Genomic DNA, 19,521 nt, shown 5'->3' with positions numbered 1-19,521 from the left:
GTGGCAGGCATACCTGGAGTGTACCACCTGGCCAACAGCAAAATACCACCGGTGGTACGCGTACCACAGGTGCAAAGTTCTGGTCTAGCCCATCTAATTAGGCCTTATCAGAAAGTAAACAGCAAGTGTAAATTAGGGTTGTCAGGTGTGCCACTCTGTGCCATAGTTTGGGCTAATATGTAAACACAGTAGGTTAACCCTTTTGTGCTCTTAGGACACCAGAAAGTAAACACTGCAGGGTTTTTGTAAGATTTCTGTAAGTTGTAACAAATAAATGTTTTTCTTTACATTTATTATGCTGTTGCTTATCTCCTTAGAGCAGAGAGGAAGCTCTGAGTTTAGTTCTGCTTTAAAAGCAGACAGAACCAACAGGTTTTGGACTAGTCCACCTCCTCACGATGGAGTTAGATGGGCAGTTGGAAAATGGCAGTTGGAAAATCACAGTTGGAAAATAGCAGTTGGAAAATTAAATTTAGAAGATGGCAGTTGGAAAATGGCAGTTGGAAAATGACAGTTGGAAAAAGATAGTTGGAAAAAGACAGTTGGAAAATGACAGTTGGAAAATGACAGTTGGAAAATGACAGTTGGAAAATGGCAGTTGGAAAATGGCAGTTGGAAAATGGCAGTTGGAAAATGACAGTTGGAAAATGGCAGTTGGAAAATGGCAGTTGGAAAATGACAGTTGGAAAATGACAGTTGAAAAATGACAGTTGGAAAATGACAGTTGGAAAATGGTAGTTGGGAAATGACAGTTGGAAAATGGCAGCTGAAAAATGGCAGTTGGAAAATGACAGTTGGAAAATGGCAGTTGGAAAATGACAGCTGTAAAATGACAGCGTACCACAGGTGCAAAGTTATGGTCTAGAGAGATTAGCCCATCTAATTAGGCCTTATCAGAAAGTAATCAGCAAGTGTAAATTAGGGTTGTCAGGTGTGCCACTCTGTGCCACAGTTTGGGCTAATATGTAAACACAGTAGGTTAACCCTTTTGTGCTCTTAGGACACCAAAAAGTAAACACTGCAGGGTTTTTGTAAGATTTCTGTAAGTTGTAACAAAGAAATGTTTTTCTTTACATTTATTATGCTGTTGCTTATCTCCTTAGAGCAGAGAGGAAGCTCTGAGTTTAGTTCTGCTTTAAAAGCAGACAGAACCAACAGGTTTTGGACTAGTCCACCTTCTCACGATGGAGTTAGATGGACAGTTGGAAAATCACAGTTGGAAAATGGCAGTTGGAAAAAGATAGTTGGAAAAAGACAGTTGGAAAAAGACAGTTGGAAAATGACAGTTGGAAAATGGCAGTTGGAAAATGACAGTTGGAAAAAGATAGTTGGAAAAAGATAGTTGGAAAATGACAGTTGGAAAATGGCAGTTGGAAAATGACAGTTGGAAAATGGCAGTTGGAAAATGACAGTTGGAAAATGGCAGTTGGAAAATGACAGTAGGAAAATGAGTTGAAAATGGCAGTTGAAAAATGACAGTTGGAAAATGGCAGTTGGAAAATGACAGTTGGAAAATGACAGTTCAACTGTCATTTTTCAACTGCCAAATGTCAACTGCCATTTTCTAACTGTCTTTTTTAAACTGTCATTTTCCAACTGCCAAATTTTAACTGTTAAAAGTGGACCCAAATTAAAAATACAAGATTTCAGAAATAAAATCTATTTTCTAAATTATAATAATAAATAGCAGCCTTTTTTCAGCTGCATGTTGACTAATATAAAATAGTTTACATTTATTGGAGGAACCACTCCCTTCCTTTCAAATTGCCGGGACAAAATCCGGCAAACTGGTGGAGTAGATGGTGTCCGGCAATGGAGGAATTGCTAATGGCTGCCCCCAGTATAACCCTAGTTATGCAAAGAGAAGGGTGAAAAGCATGCACTGAAATGATCATAGGTTGGAAGGAGTGTTTATTTATCTTTGTATGTGTCAGAGTGGTGCAACTAAATATTTTTAATTAAAAAAAATGTTTGGTTTGGGTCCGCTTTAAAGGACTACTACAGTGAAAAAAGCTGTCCTCTTTAGATGCTCCGTTCCCCGCCGCCGGTCCCGGTGTAATCACGCAAGTGATTATAATCGGGAGCTTACTGTGCAGGCGTATTACAAGAAAACTTCGTACTGCACCTGCACAGTAAGCTCCCGATGACGCGAGCGGGAGTGAGCATTATTCATCTGTTTTAGATGAATATTAAACCGGGAGTGGCGGCGGGGAACGGAGCATAATAGGAGGACGGCGCGTGACATTACAGCTGCAGAGGGCCGATAGAAGCCCCAGGTAAGTGTCAGCTTGTTTGATTTTCAGAATACCACAGAACCTCTTTAACCTCCCTGGCGGTAAGCCCATGCTGAGCACGGGCTATGCCGCGCAGGGGGATTTCTCAGGCCCTGCAGGGCCGATTTTGATAATTTTTTTTTTGCAGCACGCAGCTAGCACTTTGCTAGCTGCGTCTGCCCTCTGATCGCCGCCGCTCTGCACCGATTACGCGGCGCTCGCTGCGGCGTGAGGCCCCCCCCAGACCCCGTGCGCTGCCTGGCCAATCAGTGCCAGGCAGCGCTGAGGGGTAAATCGGGTCTCCCAATGACATCACGACGTCGATGACGTCGGTGACGTCATGCCGCCCGTCGCCATGGCGACGGGGGGAGCCCTCCAGGAGATCCCGTTCTTTGAACGGGATCTCCTGAATTCCGGTCGCCGGAGTCAATCGGAGGGGCTGGGGGGATGCCGCTGAGCAGCGGCTATCATGTAGCGAGACTTTGTCTCGCTACATGAAAAAATAAAAAAAAAAATAAAAAAAAGACCTTGCTGCCCCCTGGCGGATTTTTTATAAACCGCCAGGAGGGTTAAAGAAGACCTAAACTCAAGCACTGCAGTCAAGGAAAACATAGTTGCTGAGAGTGTGTGTGTGTGTGAGTGTGCGTGCGTGCGTGTGTGTGTGTGTGTGGTATGAGTCTGGTATGAGTCTGGTGTGTGTGTCACTAGAGCAGGGCATTTCAACCTTTTCACTAATTCTACAACTTTTATCAGCTAAAAAGTACCACCAGTGTGCCTGCACAGTAGTTTGGATGGGATCGGGCGTGGCTGTTTCTGCTAGAGCCTGAACGGAGAGCAGCTACTGCGCAAGCGCACACACCGACGAGGAGAACTTTGGGGCTCCCAGCACTGGATCCCCTCTACTGAGGAGGAAGGGGGAAACCTCTTTAGGATACAAAGGCCTCCCCTTCCCTGAGGTAAGTACCCCCCCTCCACTCCTTTTTGTTACAGGTACACTTTAAGAAAAGAGGGCAAATGGGAGGGTAAAAATAGGAGGCATTGGTGCGGAAAAATGTTACAATTAGATTGCTAGCCTACATATTGTCAGTATTGGCAATCTGTAGGTAGATTGCCAATATAGGTCGCCTTGCAAGTTCCTCCCCCCTCCCCCCCACCGCATACATATGAACTGGCCGCTGGGAGACTTGGGCGCAGGATACAGGTGGTATACGGCTATTGCTGGAAGCCAAATTATAGTGTTTTAAAAGAAACTTCAGCTCCGTCTTCTGACGGCCCCGAAGTTACTGACTGTGCGCCGCTATAGCCGTAATTCCTATTACAGCCTATGATGGCACCGGCTGTGCCCAAATCTCCTGTGCTGTTATTACAGCACTCACCTCACCCCCGCTTAACTATACGTAGCCTGGCCCCACCCCCAGAGAGCTGAGAGCTAGGCAGTGACTCCCCACAAAGTTCGGCTCCCCCACTGCTCACGTCTTGCAGTGCTGCCCTGCGGAGTAGTTCACACCTCAGATCATCAGTAAGCCAGCCACAGTGAAGAGTCAGCCAGGCAAACAATGCGCAGTGACGGCGCATATACTTCAAAGACAGGAAGTGAGCAGTGATGTCACTTTCTGTATGTGCGTCATCTCTGTGCACCGTTCGCCTGGCTCTCTTCCCCACTGATCTGAAGTATGCTGCAGAGCAGCACAGCAAGGAGCGAGGGAGAAGGAGCCAAACTTTGTGGAGACAGGACAGGACCAGCACAAGTGGCATGCGGGCAATAAAGTGGCAGGCAAACCTGGTGTGTACCACCTGCCCAACAGCAAAGTACCACCGGTGGTAGGCGTACCACAGGTTGAAAAGCCTTGATTTAAAGGACAACTGAACTGAGAGGGATATGGGGGCTGCCATATTTTTTTAAGCAATGCCTGGCAGTCCTGTTAATCCCTTTGGCAGCTAATCCAGTCAGAAACATCTGACATGCATGCTTGCTCAGGGTCTATAGGCTCATACACACATCAGACTATAGTCTTTGGAAAATGAAAGATCACAGACCAATCTTACCACCCTTCATGTAGTATGAGAGCCATACTCTACACAGTCTTTTCTATGGAGCTGAACTCCACATCAGAAAAAAATCTTTGCAAGATGCTGCACACACAGATGCTGTACAGACACAAAAGATCAGTATCTGCAAAAGATCTGTTCCTGCCAAAAATCCATTCCTGCAAATTGCAATGATAGTCTATGAGATCTGCAGATCATCATACACACATGATTTAACTGACATTCATCTGCAGATCAAGCAATCATCTGTAGATCTGAAAATCCATCCTGGTGGATCTGATTTTCAGATGAATGTCAGTTAAATCATGTGTGTATGATGATCTGCAGATCTCATAGACTATCATTGCAATTTGCAGGAATGGATTTTTGGCAGGAACAGATCTTTTGCAGATACTGATCTTTTGTGTCTGTACAGCATCTGTGTGTGCAGCATCTTGCAAAGATTTTTTTCTGATGTGGAGTTCAGCTCCATAGAAAAGACTGTGTAGAGTATGGCTCTCATACTACATGAAGGGTGGTAAGATTGGTCTGTGATCTTTCATTTTCAAAAGACTATGGTCTGATGTGTGTATGTGGCCTACGTCTTAAAGTATTAGAGGCAGATGATCAGGAGGGCAGCCAGGCAACTGGTATTTAAAACAAAATAAATACATTTGGCAGCATCCTTGCCCCTCTCAGTTCAAGTGTCCATTTATAAATCTGTTGTCTTGATTGGAGCTCGCCATCTGCTGGTAAGGAGCAGCAAACATGAAATACAGATATTTCATGTTTATATCATGTTTATCTAAATAAATAAATTAAAAAAAGTTTTTTTCTGTTCTGAATTTATACACTAAAACTAGAAATATTCCCTTTAATAATCCCTACTTTACATCCCAAAATAATAGAAATCATACATTTTGCAAGGCTAATTCTGTCACTATGGGGTAGCCCTTTTCAGATTTAGTTTAGAAAAGGTCACAGAATCCAGTCACAAATAATGCTACTATATAGTTCCCTATGATGGGGTCATTTAATTTGTATTTTGCTAACATTTTTGGTATTCTTTATTTGCGAATGGCAGTATAAGAATGTTGCCATAACAAGCAATTTGTACAACATGAAATATACTACACAAGAGTACAAAGGTTTCCAGCTGTTTATTCCTAATTTATATCATGGGCCATGGTGCATAGAAAGACCACAGTAGTCATCCCTTTATTGACCAGAATAGTTGGTCAATCAGCATACCCTTTTACAACTCAATTAACCAATCAGAGCCTTTCTTAATTTCATATTGACCTTATCCTCATGTAAAAAAAACCTGGTAACTACAGAATCTTCACAGACAGGGCAATTTACACATTACTACTGGGCCACAGGGACCCTGCTAGAGATACTTTTTTTTACTTTTATGTATTCTAGTGTCAGATCCAGGTAAATGGGATTTATAATATGATATTGACTTCTCTTTAAAATAACTTTCCAGCATTTTGCAATTGAAAAAATACCAAAAAGTAAGTGAAAAAGTACTGTCAACATTATTTGGAGTATTTTATTTTTTTGCTGGTGGTTTTATAGGGTATTTGATAAGGTGTGAAAATATCACCTAGGAGAAAACTTAGTAAAAAAAAAAATGTAATTACACATGGACCAGAGTCTTAAGATCTCTATCACGTTTTGGAAACATGATGGTAAAATGTGTGTGATAGTGGGAGATTTCTTGAATGAATTGCGCCCTGACTACAGCTTATATTAAAACCCAGAATTCCTATAAGAATCATATTTATGTGACTTGGAACAGATGGTTATTGAAACAGTTACATTAGGAATTACTTACAGTGGTCTCATTTCTTTTCAAGGAGCCTGAGAAAGGAGCCTGTTTTCAATGATGACCTAGCAACCTCAATCACTTGTGGAACAGTCCTAGTCAAACCGAACGTGAAAAAGTTTACTGAATCATCAGCAGTTTTTGAAGATGGATCAGTAATGGAAAATGTGGATGCTGTCATATTTGCAACTGGTTATTCCTATGCCTATCCCTTTATGGATGATTCAATTCTTAAAAACAACAAAAATAAAGTTTCACTATTCAAAGGAGTATTCCCTCCAACATTGGAAAAGCCAACATTAGCCGTCATTGGTTTAGTGCAATCTTTAGGTGGAATACCACCAACCTCTGATGTCCAGGCACGATGGGCAGTTAGAGTTCTCAAAGGTATGTAGAGATAAACCTCATAGACCTGTTTATTAGGGGTGGTCAGAAATGCTCATTTTTTATTCCGCTGAAATGCCGATGTTGGATATTACGTTTTTCCAATTTCTAATTTTCTTTTTTTTTTCCCGATTCCCAACAAGTATTTTATTAGTTATCTTTTGCATCAGATTATGCAAAAATGAAAAAAAATGGAAAAATGGAAATCGGAAAAACAGAAATCAGAAAAACGAAATATCAGTCTTGTGATTGGTCTAAAATTAAAAAAAAAAAATAGAAAATTTCTGCATTCTCTAATTGGTCCAATGCTTCCAAGTTCTCTAATTGGGCTAAAATTACCGAGTTGGGGTAAATCGGATTTCTGCAGAATTCTGATTTCCGATTTCTTTTTTCCGATTGCTGTTTTCTGAATTCCGATTAGAAATTTCCGACAAGCATATGCGCTACCTTAGGCCACTTCCCTTTGTCCTAAGTAGTGTTGGGCGAACAGTGTTCGCCACTGTTCGGGTTCTGCAGAACATCACCCTGTTCGGGTGATGTTCGGGTTCGGCCGAACACCTGATGGTGTTCGGCCAAACTGTTCGGCCATATGGCCGAACTAAGAGCGCATGGCCGAACGTTACCCGAACGTTCGGCTATCGCTGTGATTGGCCGAACGGGTCACGTGTAGTGTTGGGCGAACATCTAGATGTTCGGGTTCGGGCCGAACATGGCCGAACTCCGAACATAATGGAAGTCAATGGGGACCCGAACTTTCGTGCTTTGTAAAGCCTCCTTATATGCTACATACCCCAAATTTACAGGGTATGTGCACCTTAGGAGTGGGTACAAGAGGGAAAAATTTTTTAGCAAAAAGAGCTTATAGTTTTTGAGAAAATCGATTTTAAAGTTTCAAAGGGAAAACTGTCTTTTAAATGCGGGAAATGTCTGTTTTCTTTGCACAGGTAACATGCTTTTTGTCGGCATGCAGTCCTAAATGTAATACATATAAGAGGTTCCAGGAAAAGGGACCGGTAACGCTAACCCAGCAGCAGCACACGTGATGGTACAGGAGGAGGGTGGCGCAGGAGGAGAAGGCCACGCTTTGAGACACAACAACCCAGGCCTTGCATGAGGACAAGAAGCGTGCGGATAGCAATTTGCATTTTGTCGCCATGCAGTCATAAATGTAATACAGATGAGAGGTTCAATAAACAGGGACCGGAAACGCTAACCCATCACAGATGTTCATTGTTCATGTTACTTGGTTGGGGTCCGGGAGTGTTGCGTAGTCGTTTCCAATCCAGGATTGATTCATTTTAATTTGAGTCGGACGGTCTGCATTTTCTGTGGAGAGGCGGATACGCCGCCGATCTGTGACGATGCCTCCGGCAGCACTGAAACAGCGTTCCGACATAACGCTGGCTGCCGTGCAAGCCAGCACCTCTATTGCGTACATTGCCAGTTTGCGCCAGGTGTCTAGCTTCGATACCCAATAGTTGAAGGGTGCAGATGGATTGTTCAACACAGCTACGCCATCTGACATGTAGTCCTTGACCATCTTCTCCAGGCGATCGGTGTTGGAGGTGGATCTGCACGCTTGCTGTTCTGTGTGCTGCTGCATGGGTGTCAGAAAATTTTCCCACTCCAAGGACACTGCCGATACCATTCCCTTTTGGGCACTAGCTGCGGCTTGTGTTGTTTGCTGCCCTCCTGGTCGTCCTGGGTTTGCGGAAGTCAGTCTGTCGGCGTACAACTGGCTAGAGGAGGGGGAGGATGTCAATCTCCTCTCTAAAGTCTCCACAAGGGCCTGCTGGTATTCTTCCATTTTGACCTGTCTGGCTCTTTCTTCAAGCAGTTTTGGAACATTGTGTTTGTACCGTGGATCCAGAAGGGTATAAACCCAGTAATTGGTGTTGTCCAGAATGCGCACAATGCGTGGGTCGCGTTCAATGCAGTCCTAGGCCGAAGAGGTCATAGCCTAGGGTCACAAAACCTGTTTATTTGGGCAATTTCAATGGTGGCGAGTCTGACGTACATAAATCGCAGCAATGGCCGTTAGCAACGTCTGAATCTCACGAAATGTCTCATGCAGGTAGAAGACATATTGTTAGACTTGGGCTCCAAAGATGGGTTCCCTACATCTCTGCAAACCAGAGTTACAGGGCTCCAAATTTGGTAAAATCCCCCATAGGCTTTCATTGGGCCTCCTATTTACAGTTCCAAAATCTCACATCTTTTCAAAGGGCAATTACTCAGCAGTGGCAAATTTTCTAGCATTGTAGGGACCCTTAGGGGGAACATGACTGGTGAGTTTCGGGCCCCTAGGCCAAAGAGGTCATAGCCTAGGGTCACAAAAACCTGTTTATTTGGGCTATTTCAATGGTAGTGATGGTGACGTACATAAATCGCAGCAATGGCCGTTAGCAAAGTCTGAATATCACAAAATGTCTCATGCAGGTAGAAGACATATTGTTAGACTTGGATTCCAAAGATGGGGTCCCTACATCTCTGCAAACCAGAGTTACAAGGGTCAAAAATTGGTAAAATCCCCCATAGGATTTCATTGCCTCCCTATTTCACTTTCCAAAATCTCACATCTTTTCAAAGGGCAATGGCTCAGCAGTACCAAATTTTCTAGCATTGTAGGGACCCTTAGGGGGAACATGACTGGTGAGTTTCGGGCCCCTAGGCCGAAGAGGTCATAGCCTAGGGTCGCAAAAACCTGTTTATTTGGGCTATTTCAATTGTAGTGATGGTGACGTACATAAATCGCAGCAATGGCCGTTAGCAAAGTCTGAATCTCACGAAATGTCTCATGCAGGTAGAAGACATATTGTTAGACTTGGATTCCAAAGATGGGGTCCCTACATCTCTGCAAACCAGAGTTACAGGGGTCCAAAATTGGTAAAATCCCCCATAGGATTTCATTGCCTCCCTATTTCACTTTCCAAAATCTCACATCTTTTCAAAGGGCAATGGCTCAGCAGTACCAAATTTTCTAGCATTGTAGGGACCCTTAGGGGGAACATGACTGGTGAGTTTCGGGCCCCTAGGCCGAAGAGGTCATAGCCTAGGGTCACAAAAACCTGTTTATTTGGGCTATTTCAATGGTAGTGATGGTGACGTACATAAATCGCAGCAATGGCCGTTAGCAACGTCTGAATCTCACGAAATGTCTCATGCAGGTAGAAGACATATTGTTAGACTTGGATTCCAAAGATGGGGTCCCTACATCTCTGCAAACCAGAGTTACAGGGGTCCAAAATTGGTAAAATCCCCCATAGGATTTCATTGCCTCCCTATTTCACTTTCCAAAATCTCACATCTTTTCAAAGGGCAATGGCTCAGCAGTACCAAATTTTCTAGCATTGTAGGGACCCTTAGGGGGATCATGACTGGTGAGTTTTGCCACTGCTGAGCCATTGCCCTTTGAAATGGTGTGAGATTTTGGAACGGTAAATAGGAGGCCCAATGAAAGCCTATGGGGGATTTTACCAATTTTGGACCCCTGTAACTCTGGTTTGCAGAGATGTAGGGACCCCATCTTTGGAATCCAAGTCTAACAATATGTCTTCTACCTGCATGAGACATTTCGTGAGATTCAGACGTTGCTAACAGCCATGGCTGAGATTTATGTACGCCACCATCACTACCATTGAAATAGCCCAAATAAACAGGTTTTTGTGACCCTAGGCTATGACCTCTTCGGTCTAGGGGCCCGAAACTCACCAGTCATGTTCCCCCTAAGGGTCCCTACAATGCTAGAAAATTTGGTACTGCTGAGCCATTGCCCTTTGAAAAGATGTGAGATTTTGGAAAGTGAAATAGGGAGGCAATGAAATCCTATGGGGGATTTTACCAATTTTGGACCCCTGTAACTCTGGTTTGCAGAGATGTAGGGACCCCATCTTTGGAATCCAAGTCTAACAATATGTCTTCTACCTGCATGAGACATTTTGTGATATTCAGACTTTGCTAACGGCCATTGCTGCGATTTATGTACGTCACCATCACTACCATTGAAATAGCCCAAATAAACAGGTTTTTGTGACCCTAGGCTATGACCTCTTCGGCCTAGGGGCCCGAAACTCACCAGTCATGTTCCCCCTAAGGGTCCCTACAATGCTAGAAAATGTGGTACTGCTGAGCCATTGCCCTTTGAAAAGATGTGAGATTTTGGAAAGTGAAATAGGGAGGCAATGAAATCCTATGGGGGATTTTACCAATTTTGGACCCCTGTAACTCTGGTTTGCAGAGATGTAGGGACCCCATCTTTGGAATCCAAGTCTAACAATATGTCTTCTACCTGTATGAGACATTTCGTGAGATTCAGACGTTGCTAACGGCCATGGCTGAGATTTATGTACGCCACCATCACTACCATTGAAATACCCCAAATAAACAGGTTTTTGTGACCCTAGGCTATGACCTCTTCGGCCTAGGGGCCCGAAACTCACCAGTCATGTTACCCCTAAGGGTCCCTACAATGCTAGAAAATTTGGTACTGCTGAGCCATTGCCCTTTGAAAAGATGTGAGATTTTGGAAAGTGAAATAGGGAGGCAATGAAATCCTATGGGGGATTTTACCAATTTTGGACCCCTGTAACTCTGGTTTGCAGAGATGTAGGGACCCCATCTTTGGAATCCAAGTCTAACAATATGTCTTCTACCTGCATGAGACATTTTGTGATATTCAGACTTTGCTAACGGCCATTGCTGCGATTTATGTACGTCACCATCACTACCATTGAAATAGCCCAAATAAACAGGTTTTTGTGACCCTAGGCTATGACCTCTTCGGCCTAGGGGCCCGAAACTCACCAGTCATGTTCCCCCTAAGGGTCCCTACAATGCTAGAAAATTTGCCACTGCTGAGTAATTGCCCTTTGAAAAGATGTGAGATTTTGGAACTGTAAATAGGAGGCCCAATGAAAGCCGATGGGGGATTTTACCAAATTTGGAGCCCTGTAACTCTGGTTTGCAGAGATGTAGGGAACCCATCTTTGGAGCCCAAGTCTAACAATATGTCTTCTACCTGCATGAGACATTTCGTGAGATTCAAATGTTGCTAACGGCCATTGCTGCGATTTATGTACGTCAGACTCGCCACCATTGAAATTGCCCAAATAAACAGGTTTTGTGACCCTAGGCTATGACCTCTTCGGCCTAGGACTGCATTGAACGCGACCCACGCATTGTGCGCATTCTGGACAACACCAATTACTGGGTTTATACCCTTCTGGATCCACGGTACAAACACAATGTTCCAAAACTGCTTGAAGAAAGAGCCAGACAGGTCAAAATGGAAGAATACCAGCAGGCCCTTGTGGAGACTTTAGAGAGGAGATTGACATCCTCCCCCTCCTCTAGCCAGTTGTACGCCGACAGACTGACTTCCGCAAACCCAGGACGACCAGGAGGGCAGCAAACAACACAAGCCGCAGCTAGTGCCCAAAAGGGAATGGTATCGGCAGTGTCCTTGGAGTGGGAAAATTTTCTGACACCCATGCAGCAGCACACAGAACAGCAAGCGTGCAGATCCACCTCCAACACCGATCGCCTGGAGAAGATGGTCAAGGACTACATGTCAGATGGCGTAGCTGTGTTGAACAATCCATCTGCACCCTTCAACTATTGGGTATCGAAGCTAGACACCTGGCGCAAACTGGCAATGTACGCAATAGAGGTGCTGGCTTGCCCGGCAGCCAGCGTTATGTCGGAACGCTGTTTCAGTGCTGCCGGAGGCATCGTCACAGATCGGCGGCGTATCCGCCTCTCCACAGAAAATGCAGACCGTCTGACTCAAATTAAAATGAATCAATCCTGGATTGGAAACGACTACGCAACACTCCCGGACCCCAACCAAGTAACATGAGCAATGAACATCTGTGATGGGTTAGCGTTTCCGGTCCCTGTTTATTGAACCTCTCATCTGTATTACATTTATGACTGCATGGCGACAAAATGCAAATTGCTATCCGCACGCTTCTTGTCCTCATGCAAGGCCTGGGTTGTTGTGTCTCAAAGCGTGGCCTTCTCCTCCTGCGCCACCCTCCTCCTGTTCCATCACGTGTGCTGCTGCTGGGTTAGCGTTACCAGTCCCTTTTCCTGAAACCTCTTATATGTATTACATTTAGGACTGCATGCCGACAAAAAGCATGTTACCTGTGCAAAGAAAACAGACTTTTCCCGCATTTAAAAGACAGTTTTCCCTTTGAAATTTTAAAATCGATTTTCTGAAAAACTATAAGCTCTTTTTGCTAGATTTTTTTCCCTCTTGTACCCACTCCCAAGGTGCACATACCCTGTAAATTTGGGGTATGTAGCATGTAAGGAGGCTTTACAAAGCACAAAAGTTCGGGTCCCCATTGACTTCCATTATGTTCGGAGTTCGGGTCGTACACCCGAACATCGCGGCCATGTTCGGCCTGTTCGGCCCGAACCCGAACATCTAGATGTTCGCCCAACACTAGTCCTAAGACCAAATTGCACTTCTACTAAGTATCCTAAAAAACACACTGCCTCTATATATTTTATCGTATACTACCCCTCCTCTTGTTTCCCCCCATTCCCTTTAGATTGTAAGCTCGTAAGGGCAGGGCTCTCTCTCTCTTTTGTGTCTTGGAAATCATTATACATTATATTCATCGTGTTAATTTTATCACTGTCGTTACCAATTCTATATTTTGTATTCTGTATTTTGTATCATTTTTTTGTATTTTGTCACTAATTATGTATCTTGTGTATTGGTGTACACGATTGTCTGTATTATTATGTACCCCATGTTTGTTTCTTACTTTGTACAGCGCCACAGAATATGGGCACTTTATAAATCAATAATAATAAATACTGATTTCTGATTGGATTGGAAATTTCAATCCCACAGAATGCGAATGAGCATCCCTAAAGTTTATCTACATTTCCTCTTTGGAACAAGACTTCCGTTCCTTAAAAAAAATACTATAAATTCTTAATGTAGGAGCTGCTTGTGTATTCTGTGGTTCTGGTCCAAGTCCTGTCCCATAGAGCCATATCAATCCCTGCCATGCACTGAGGTGGACCAACAGTCCAAAACAGGCTATCTTGCATGTTGGGTTGATGTGGCTCTGTAAAATGTAAAGCTATAGGCTTGCTAATGCTATACACCAGCAGTTCTAGATGTAAGCCTGACTTCAGGGGTATAAAGAGATAATTTGCATATTCAACAGTGGTGCATTGTGGGTAGCCATAGCTACACACTTAAATCTAAAATATTGCAAATATTTTCTGTTTTAAGAAGGCAATCCAGACTAAGCATTGCTTTTTTAGTAGGAGGGCTTTTCGGTCTCGATTGGCCCCCTATACTTTCTTAGTGGTTTTGGGTCACCCTGAGTTGTTTGTGTATTCTGCAGAATTTCTGAAGCGACTCTGTAACCTGAACTACCGGTAATCTTAGCGTACTGTTAAACTGGTAATGCAGTGTGAACTGTTAGCAGGCCCTAGGTCTGGGTGTGTAACTATAACTTTTGGTAAACAACAGGAATTTTACTGTCTTCTAACTCTATAGAAGCAAAATCAATATTGTTATATATTGCATTATATTTGCATTATTTTTTAGGGACTACTTTTACATTTTCTAGAAAATTGGTCTAAAAGTACATATGTGGCGTAATGGATAGCACTCTCATCTAGCAGCGCTGGGTACCCAGTTTTAGGCTTGGAAACCATCTACACGAAGTTTTTCTGAACTCCCACATCTGAAAAAACATACAGATAACTTAATTGACTTCCCCTAAATTGACCTTAGACTATGATGCACATATTTATAAAGTACAGTTAGTGGCAAGACTATATACTGTATAAGAATATGTCAGAACTAAAAAAAAATGCCTTTTACATTTAAAATAATAAAGTGTTTTCTTTTTCCTTTTATTTTCAGGTACATGTAAACTTCCATCGAAAGAAACCATGGTTAATGAATTAAATGAAGAGGAGGGAGAGAAGAAGAGCTGGTATTGTATTGCTTTATTTTATTTGATGCCATCTACTTTGATGGCATTATTATGGGTACCCCCCCCCCCCCCTTATCAAAACACCTGCCTCTGAATGATCCTCTGAATAGGCCTCTAAGGCCTGTCTATAGATCTGTGTGGATCCTTAAACAACACCGATATATAGATAAATTATCATTATACATTCAACCCCATTTATATTAGAATTGTAATACTGCCTGAAAAATGGTAAAAGGGCTAATAACTTTTACTGATATTATGAGAATATAGGGCAGCATGGTGGCATAGTGGTTAGTGCTCTCGCCTTGCAGTGCTGGTTGGAATCCCAGCCAGGTCAACATCTGCAAGGAGTTTGTATGTTCTCCCCTTGTCTGTGTGGGTTTCCTCTGTGCACTCCGGTTTCCTCCCACATCCCAAATATATACAGATAAGTTAATTGGCTTCCCGCTAAATTGGTCCTACACTATGATACATGCACTACACAATACATACATAGACTATTATTATTATTTAGTATTTATCTAGCGCCAACATCTGCCGCAGCGCTGTACAGAGTATATCGTCTTGTCACGAACTGTCCCTCAGAGGAGCTCACAATCTAGTTCCCTACCAAAGTCATATGTCTATGTATGTATCGTGTAGTGTTTGTTGTTAGAACCTGTTCTATATCACCTTGCTTCGACACCACCGTCTCACAGACTGTAAGATCACTTGACTCTCCACACAGCAAGTAGGAGATAGACTTCCTCAGGCTTCTTCAATCTTTACGTAGTTTATTCAGGAAACAGAAATACAGATAGATACATTCATCATATCCTAGCCATGCCAATCTTCATGTTGCGTTACAAGCTCTTGATTAGACTTCCTGCTGAAGTCAATCAGGCACTTCTTGCTAACCTACGTTCCACTAAACTACCTATGTACAGCATACATTATATCAGATTACAGAAAGGAAGAACATACTTAGAGGTCCCAGTCAGCCTTGCGAGCTAGTGCGAAAGTAAGGAGCAGAGTGAGCTCTGATCACCCCCCTCGGTTTTAATACCGACTAGGAAAGAGTTAAATGTGACATCATATTTGCCCTCCCCTAGACCAGACTATTGGTTGGGCCACCTCGTGGTGTCATAATACCCACCCACTCGATTAATAATCAATGAGGCATTTGACCTACATGCAGGAATGTGGATGTTTACAAAACATGGCTGATGTTTATTGTTCTAGTGGTGGTACATGCCCAGGTCAGGGAGACCTGCGGCCTTGTTCAGAGAACAGCTTCTTGGTATGTTCTAGTTCTGCTGACAGAACTGCAGATTTTCTCTCTAAGGGAAAATCCCCTTTAAGGGCAGGTCTGCTCATCAAGCCTTTTTGCCTAACTCAGTCCAAATAACTGAGGCCTACTTAAATGATAACATTTGTGTTGCAGTCTAGGGCCAATTTAGGGGGAACATAAGCCAATTAACTTATCTGTATGTTTTTGGGATGTGGGAGAAAACCAGAGTGCCCGGAGGAAGCCCATGCAGACACGGGAGACCATACAAACTCCTTGCAGATGTTGACCTGGCTGGGATTTGAACCCAGGGACCCATCACTGCAAGGCTAGAGTGCTAACCCCTACGCCACCGTGCTGCTCACTATGGTAGGAATTAGATTGTGAGCCCCTCTGAGGGACAGTTAGTGACAAGACAAAATACTCTACAGCGCAGTACAGCGCTGCGTAATATATCGGGCTATATAAATAGATAAATAAAATAATGAATAAAGAAACACATGCTAAGTTTTATGAGGAAATTAGCTGACACCTTTGTTGCACGTTAATTGTGTTATATAGTAATACTCAGTTTTTATGAATGTGTCAAACTATTCAGCTTTTTGCAGAAGACAAAGCTGAACCCGACTGTAGTTGATAAAGCTTGAGACAGGGTGGGTGTTTGCTGTGATCATGCTAACTGTGGCAGATTCCCAGTCTTCCCTCCCTGCCCAACATATCCTCTCATATTGATACCACCACTTTCATGGTCTTTATCATGTAAAGGTAGTCTTCAGAGGCAAACCATTCTTCTGGTTTGCCAACTCTTTGTCCACTAAGCCACAGCCAAATAAAACATTTGTATAACTCTAAACATTTACTCCTAGGGTCATGCTTCTATGGTGGTTGCCATCTTTGATATTGTCATCTAGACTCAAGGGAGCAGACAGTCACCCTAACCTTCACACCTTACGTTGCTAAATTTATATCTGAGGGCTACAGTCCTTATTTTTTTGCAGATCCCTCTTTCAAATACAACACCCCATCCCCATTGTGCAGACTGCAGAGGTTCCTTTAGATCTGTGGAGACCCTTAGCACCTTCTTTGTAGAACTATTACTGCAATGAATCAGTTTTAAAACTGAACTTCATGCAAGGAATTGTCTTTACAGTTCTACCTTTGTTTTTGCATTCAAGGTTTGGAAGAAGTGAGACACTGTCCATTGATTATGTCAACTATATGGATGAATTAAGTTCTTTTGTTGGATGCAAACCAAAACTTCCTCTTCTTCTTCTTACTGACCCAAGACTGGCATGGGAAGTGTTCTTTGGGCCTTGTAGCCCATACCAATTCCGCTTGAATGGTCCAGGACGTTGGGATGGAGCGCGGAAGGCTATTTTAAACCAGTGGGAAAGAACAATCTCAGCTACAAGAACAAGAGTAGTTCCTTCTCATCAAGAGTCCTCAATAATTAAATTACTCACACTATTATTCTTGCCTGTTCTCCTGATTGCTGTGCTTCTGGCTTGGGGATAACCTTCTTCTGTTAATAAACCAGGCTTTTTCTTAGATCTGCAACGTTTAAATGCCATGTTATTTCTCTCTGTGACAGTCAACCAAAATTCAAAGTGACACACATGTTAGTACTAATTACAACATTTCTAATATAACTGTGTCTATATAATAAAATATGATTGATAACCACATTGTATGCATGTTTCATACAAAAAAATACATCAGTTTTGGAGTTTTCAGAATTTTCTTATTCACTTTAGTGAAGCAAAATGCTTTGAAGTCAAAGAGGGAAGTTACATCTCCAGAATGAAAGTGGGTCTTAAAGCGGTTTAACACCCAGTATTACAACTTTGCTTTAATAGATTGCTTACAGCTTACAAACTATTATGCCAGATTTTTTTTTAAGCAGAAATTCACTGAATGGGTTAAACATGACATTTTAGTGTTGGATTTAACTAGGAATCCGCATCCGTTCTTATCTTTAGTTACAAATGTATCTTTGTTTGGAATACAAATAGACCTTTGAAAAGCCTGCCGGGGAAGCCCTCTTTGTTCTCTCAGAGCAGTGTTTGTTTATTACTTTGTAAATAGATACATTTGTAACTAAACCTAAGCACGGAGGAGGATTTCTAGCTAAATGCAGCACTAAAATGTCATGTTTAATCCATTCAGTGAATTTCTGCTAAAAAAAAAATCTGGCATAATAGTTTATAAGCTGTAAGCAATCTTTTAAAGCAAAGTTGAAATGCTGGGTGTTAGACCACTTTAAGTTTAGGTCAATGATAACTTTTGTCAGAGGTTTGTTCACCTGTGAAGGTGCATAACTTTAAAGTTAAAGGTATATAAAAGAATTATGATTCTTACTGATTATAGCATTGCTTTAACCTCCCCAATGGTAATCCCAAGTGTGGCTCTGGGTTACTTATCAATACTAAAAGCAATAGCCACACTTGAGAAACGTCCGGTTCCATGATCGGAGTGCACAGCCGGGGTGAAGAACTTCCCTCTCCAAGAACCGGCAGACACATATAACACATCTTCATTTTTTCCTCTTAGATTCTCCTTGTCTGTGATATTAGTGCTTTGAGATTTAAAAATACTTATATAAACAGACCGCTTACTGAACTTACCGAAATGCAATTTTCAGTCCAACTGCAAAAATAGTGTGCAAGTGAGTAGTCCAGTGAGCCAACCTCTTTGTAAAATGTAAAATATGTATGAACAGGTATGTTTCGCTAGAGTAAAAACTCCTTGGAAATGATTCATACAATTTTTTCCTGAGGACTCATTTCCATATAGCACGTTTTAATGCACGCTTATGGAAACGCGAACGCAGGGACAGCAGACAGTGCATTGACAGCACTGTCTGCCATTTCCAACGATGCGTGGTGATGCACCGCTGAATCGTCGTGCATGGTTTGCTGCATTTCGGGCCATCCAGCCCCGATCCCAGTCAGTATTATGAATAGGATCGCAAGCCCCGCCCCCCACCGGGAGCTCTGTGCTGCATGGAAATGAGCCCTTATAGTGTTCCTTTAAGAAGCCACATACTACTATGCAAAGGGTTCTTTGGACCTCTGTAGTAATGATATCTACTAAACGTTCTACTTAAAATGTTAATGTTTTCAGAGTGAAGGGCTGCGAACTAATAGAACATTTGTAGCAGTCTGCCTACTTAGGACCTTCATTAATGACTATATTATAATATTAATAATATTGGGTTCCTTATTAAATATACATTAGTAAAGTCACCCAAAGACCCCACTGTGGTGTCACTTATGCTGCTCCTTTAATAGTACTTCTATGAATATTAGAAATTGCACCAATTTTGCCTATTCACTGACCTCTTGTTTGTGGCAATCAGAGCTATATAGCATTTTTATGTATGTAAGGGAGTGACTCTGACCATCTCAGAGACAAAAAAAAATCTGCTGACTGGCTGGCTCTTCCTTGTTATCCAGTGTCTTTGTCATAATCTTGATTAAGAATCAAAGGTTTGGCATAATCTTAGTTAACAATCAAAGGTTTGGCATAATCTTAGTTAACAATCTTGGTTAAAAATCAAAGATTAGACTGATTCTGAAGTTCCAACCAGAAAGTACATTTTGTGTGCTCTTATTATCTTTATACAATTTCATGGCCACATAATTCAAATTGTAGTCTCTCTTATGCATGAAGTCTGAGGACTCTTATGGGAATTCCATCAAATTAGCAGACCTTGTTGCACCCCCCCCCCCCCTCCTTTAAATTGCATGTTGTCATTCAAGTACC

The 19,521-nt window shown here is 42.5% G+C and overlaps 1 protein-coding gene across 2 annotated transcripts in view; it reads left to right on the top strand.

Annotated features, from left to right (window-relative positions):
* The window catches only part of LOC137521113 (putative dimethylaniline monooxygenase [N-oxide-forming] 6), a 57,001-nt gene extending 39,560 nt beyond the window's left edge, over positions 1-17,441 (top strand). For both annotated transcript variants that reach the window (XM_068239924.1, XM_068239925.1), the window contains 3 exons: positions 6,164-6,519; positions 14,417-14,489; positions 16,932-17,441. In XM_068239924.1, the coding sequence (XP_068096025.1) occupies positions 6,164-6,519; positions 14,417-14,489; positions 16,932-17,271 (769 nt within the window). In that variant the 3' untranslated portion in view covers positions 17,272-17,441. The remainder of the gene's footprint in view (positions 1-6,163; positions 6,520-14,416; positions 14,490-16,931) is intronic.
* The last annotated feature ends 2,080 nt before the right edge of the window (positions 17,442-19,521 follow it).

This window comes from Hyperolius riggenbachi, chromosome 6 (assembly GCF_040937935.1).
Source record: "Hyperolius riggenbachi isolate aHypRig1 chromosome 6, aHypRig1.pri, whole genome shotgun sequence".
In the NCBI taxonomy this organism is placed as follows: Eukaryota; Metazoa; Chordata; class Amphibia; order Anura; family Hyperoliidae; genus Hyperolius; species Hyperolius riggenbachi.
Note: the sequence above shows the minus strand (reverse complement) of the source record. Positions and strands in the feature narration are given on the sequence as shown.